Here is a 5121-nt window from a genome sequence, read left to right on the forward strand (position 1 = left end):
CTTTCCATTTCTTTTTTCACATTTTCTATTTTACCTGGTTCTAGCAGTGTTCAACAGCAAATTAAAAATATTGCTTCTATTCACGTTCGAATATTTTTAATACTGGATAAAACTTATTTCACTATGTATCTATCTATCTGTACCTATACGACTGAGTAGGGCGACTGCATCACTTTCCAACATAGAAGTGTCATCATGCTCCTCCCCACTAAAGAAAGAGGAGGAAAGATATTTTGTGTTTCACAGTGTAAGAAATTATGATCTTTTACTTTCATGTAAATATTTAATATTTCCCTATAGCAACTGATATGTGTTTATAAAATACATCATCATGTCAAAATAACTATTAATAGCATGAATAGTTAAAATTATTCTTATAGCAACTGTTATTCTTATGTAACATGCATAACACACACACACACACACACACACAAATTATTTAACATTATTCTTTCAGTGAAATTTTTCTTCTTCTAAACTGTAGTCGAATTGGCACTGAAGGGTTAAGTTCCATTTCCATTTTCATCGGTATTTTGTCACGCTGATCCAGAGAACGCACTCTGAAGTGTCGAATGATGTTAATAAGCACTATTTTGATTTCCATCATAGCAAACCTTTGTCCTGTTAATGAAAAAAAGAAAAAACTCATCTTAATAAAGAAATTGCAATGTTTTATTATTTCATAATTATATAAAACGAACCAATGAATTCTCTAATCCATTGTATTCCTAAATTTGTATTCAACAAGTGGATTAGGCAAGACTAGATTGGCCTATTTTGGAGAGCTCATGGAGAACTCATTTTCTGCAGAGCTCATGCTATCAATAAACCAAGACTTTTCAGGATGGAGAAAGAAAGAGAGAGAGAGAGAGAGAGAGAGAGAGAGATTTTTTTTTTTATTCAACTTGTTTAAAATTTACATTAGATGGTAGGTAACAACAACTATTTACATATTATAAGTATATATATATTACAGAGAAAGAAAAAAACATTTTCCTTTCGGGTATACATTAGAGAATGCAATAAATGAAATCAAAGTTTACAGTTCAGTTTTAGTCTGAGTTATCTTTCAGATGAAGCGCATTGTCGTCGTCAGTCCAGAAGAGGGTACCAGTTGGATTCCACTCCTCTATGAATTTCGCGACAGTTCTTGTTTCTTTGAAGTATTCAAGTTCCAATAAAAGCCTGCTTTTTAGTTTCCGGCGGAGGTTATACATGAGGGTTTGTGCAGTTTCAGTAATGGATGGGTGCTGGTTATTTCTTGTCTGTTTTAGGTAGAAGCTGTAGATGATGACCTTAGCGCAGATGAAGATGAAATTGCATGTTCTGTCTGTTTTCTTCTGTGTGGACTAAATTCCAGTAGTCTTCTTGGCTGTGTGCGTAGTTACAGGTGTTGGAGGCAGTATTCAGGACGCAGGTGATCATCGCTTTGTTTGCGGGACAGGTCAGATATGTGTGTTCCAAGGTACCTGAAACGTCACAGAATAGACACAGATCCGTTTCTCTTATCTGAAATTTGTAGAGCTTAGAAGGAGTTGGCAAGATATTATGCCATAGTCTCCACTGTATGTCGGAATCTGGTTTGGCACACTTTGATTTATATGGCAGATCCCACTAAAAACTGAGTAGCATATGCAGCCTTGTAGATGAGAGGGTTAAGGATAAATATAAGAAGGGCGAGGATGGAGACCCTGACATGAGGAAGTGGTATATTTTCTTGTAGTTGGAGGGAAGAATTGGAAGTGAGGCTTCAGATTGTGCAAGATGAAATATCGGCCCGGAGCAGTTTCTAGAAAGAATGCGGATTTCCTGAGGTGTAACGATATCTAGATAGGCTTTTATAATGGAGGCTTGCAGCTGTTTATATTGTTTTTCAGTTTTTGGGTTCTTCATTGGTAGGCTTGTGAATGCTTTACACTTTAGGGTCTGGGTTAGGAGGTTCCCTATGACTCTTATTCCTGCCCAGTTCCATGTAGGAAAAAGTAAAGGCTGGCCAGTTGTGGGACTTGTTATGTTTCTGCTGCTGACTCTGTTGATCCTATAAGTGTGTGATGAAGGCGTGTGTTTTTCCACTGCTGTAGAGCATCTTTGTAAAAATGAGGTAGCTTAGAAGGAGATGGTGCAGGACTGGCCATTCGGAGGATTGTGGAAAGTGTAAGTCCTCTTGTGGAATATTTTGTGATGTAATCAAAGGTGGTTACATAAGTGTGATTGCATTGAAGTGTCTTTAGGAGGAGGATTACCCTGAATGATCTAATCTTGTTTTCAAGGGAAATCAGGCCTTGAACTCCCTTGCTGAGTGACTTGCAGAGTTGAGGGTATGTTGTCCAGTGAGTTTTGTTCCAGAGGAAACGTTTGATCTCCTTTTGAATGTGGTAGAGAAATTCTTCAGGAGGTGTGAGTACTTTGAGGGTATGCCATATGACACTCGCAGCCATCTGGTTAACTATTAGTACTCTTCTTCTAAGTAAAGACATGGAACGAACGCTGTTCCATTTACCTAGCACCTGTTTGAAACGGTTGTGCAGCTGTGTCCAGTTCAGTGTGTTACATATTTTGGTGTTGCCAAGGTGCACACCTAAGTATCTTTGTCCTTCGCTTGACCAGGTACATTCGATCGGAGAATCATTTCTAGACTTCCATCTGTCTGACCACAAGCCCGTGGGCTTTGCAGAATTTAATTTGGCCCCTGAGGCTTGTGCATATAGTCTGTGTGCTTCCTCGGTTACTGTCATTTCTTCTTCATTTCGGACTATTACAGTGACGTCATCGGCATATGCTGATAGGGTAATTTTTTGATGTGGCTCAATTATGCTGGTTCGTTTGGAGATGATGGTGTCGTGTACTCTTTTTAAGAAGAGTTCTATGGCCAGTGTGTATAATTTACTAGAGAGGGGACATCCTTGCTTGATCCCTCGAGAGCATGACAAAGTACGCGTGAGCCTGTTGTTGATTTTTAAACAGAAGTGTGCATCTCTGTAAAGCAATTGCACTGTTTCAATGATGAGATGACCATAGCCAAATGCCTTCAGAACTTCATAAAGGTACTTGTGCTCTACCCTGTCGAAAGCCTTCTCCTGATCAAGGTTGACGAGTGCTAGGTTTTCATGTTGGCTGTTTGAGATGTGGATGAGATCTCTTATTAAATGGAGGTTATCATGTATTGATCTTCCTGGGACAGAATACGTTTGATGTTGGCCAATAACTTCAAGCAGTGTCGGCTTTATTCGGTTTGCTATAACTTTGGAAATCATTTTGCAATCGGTATTAATTAGGGAGATTGGACGCCAGTTTCGGATATCCGTGTGGTCTCCCTTCTTTGGTATCAATCGTGCTACTTAGGTCGTGACGGATTGTGGGAGGCCATTGATGTAGGCTTCTTGCAGTGTTTTGAGGAGAAGTGGTCCGAGTTGATTCCAGAAGACTTGGAAGAACTCTGACGTGAGAACATCAAGGCCAGGAGATTTGTTCTTTGGCAAAGATGTGCATGCGGTTTTCAGTTCATCTAGCGTGATTTTGTTTTCTAAGTGGTCCCGATCTGTTGAAGATATTTTTTTTTGTTTCTTTCAGTATTTCGTGAATGGCATGGTGGGATGTTCCTGCAGTGTGCTGTATGCATTCTTGTAGTATTTTATGATTTCAGAGGTGATTTTGCTAGGATCCTCTGTCATGCTGTCATCTTGAAGTCTGATAGCAGAGATGGAATTTACTGCCTGGCATTTTTTTTCCAAAGAGAAAAAATATTTTGTGGGGACGTCTGAAAGATTTATTTGTGTATGCCGCGATCTAAGTACGGCACCTTTTGCCGATAATTCTGCCTGGCTTGGAATGCAGAATGATGTTCAGGGTTTTCTTCTGGGAGATACTTGAGCTGTTCTTCAAGTTGTCGGATTCTAATGTTCCTCTGTTGATTTTTCTGGTGACTGTAGATCTGCGTAAAGGATTTTATTCGTGATTTTAAGTGGGGCCACCATGTTTTCATTGGTTCTGTATCCACTTTCGAGTGAGTGAGGTTGGTTATTAAAGCCTGAGTGTTTGTTATATAAGCTGGATCTTTCAGGAGAGTATTGTTGAAGATCCGATAGGCACTTCCTGATTTGAATGCTTCCCAAGATAATGAAAGTTGCAGCTTGACGAAGTAATGATCTGAAATGTAGGAAGGGATGTGTGAGATGTTTCTAACTAGAAGCAAGGTGTGTTTGGAAATGTAGTATCTGTCCAGTCGTGCTTGGTAGAATGGCCTATTTGTCGCTGTGATTGCTGACCTCCAATGTAGGATTTCTTATCAGGATGTTGATGCCGAAAGACGTCGATGAGTTCATTATCGTTTATTTACCAGTGTTTAGAGTTTGCTTATTAATTGGTTACGATGTTCACCACACTGAAGTCTGTCTTTTTCTTGGTCAAGAGTGCAATTAAAATCTCCAGCTATTATGATATGTTCTTGGTCTATACTAGAAAGGTGGTTTTTAATGAAATCCAGGATTTGTAATGCTAGAGCATCCTGTTGTGGTATATAGATGTTGAACTCATGCAGGGTATTATGGTTGGGTGCTATTATGTGAGCATACAAGGCATATTCTGGTATCTCAGCAATCACTTTTAGTTTGTAGGGAGATATATGATGTACACCTAAGCTAACTCCTGCTCCATGATGTTGTTGGGTTGCAGAATGCTGTAAGTCATAAGGCCACTCTGCCCATCTTCTGGATGAATTGGTTGAGGAGGTGATGTTTGTTTCTTGCAGAAGTAATAGGTCTATATGCTATTTTTGTACCAGGTCAAGGACTATTCTGTTGCGTAGAGCAGAGGCACATCCTCTTGCATTGAGAGAGAAAAGGCTTATAGACATTATGTTTTATGAAAATTTGATTGTAAGTTTAATCTAATATTGGTCCTGGTACTGTGCTTGTAGCCCATTAATTAGGTAGTAGATTCGCTTACTCCTGTTGACCTCTGCTCTTTTTACATTTCAGTTTCGGGTGTAGGTCCTGAAGTTGAGATATTAGTTCCGGGATTCTTCTGGTGTATTTAAGGGCTATAGTTAGTTTGTCAGGAGAGCCTCGCACTTTCTGTATGAAGGATGACAGCTGCTTCATGGTTAGGGGACCCTCAGTGTGG

General features: G+C 39.5%; 1 protein-coding gene across 1 annotated transcript in view; it reads right to left on the reverse strand.

Moving 5' to 3' along the window:
• Positions 1–275: 275 nt before the first annotated feature.
• The window catches only part of LOC150099576 (cytochrome P450 4V2-like), a 41281-nt gene continuing 36435 nt past the window's right edge, over positions 276–5121 (reverse strand). Inside the window, exon 11 of the mRNA XM_090404145.1 lies at positions 276–621. Coding sequence (XP_090260271.1) covers positions 446–621 — 176 coding nt within the window. The 3' untranslated portion in view covers positions 276–445. The remainder of the gene's footprint in view (positions 622–5121) is intronic.

This window comes from Typopeltis vanoorti, chromosome 14 (assembly GCF_054136105.1).
Source record: "Typopeltis vanoorti isolate ZY-2024b chromosome 14, IOZ_Tvanoo_1.0, whole genome shotgun sequence".
Lineage (NCBI taxonomy): Eukaryota > Metazoa > Arthropoda > Arachnida > Uropygi > Thelyphonidae > Typopeltis > Typopeltis vanoorti.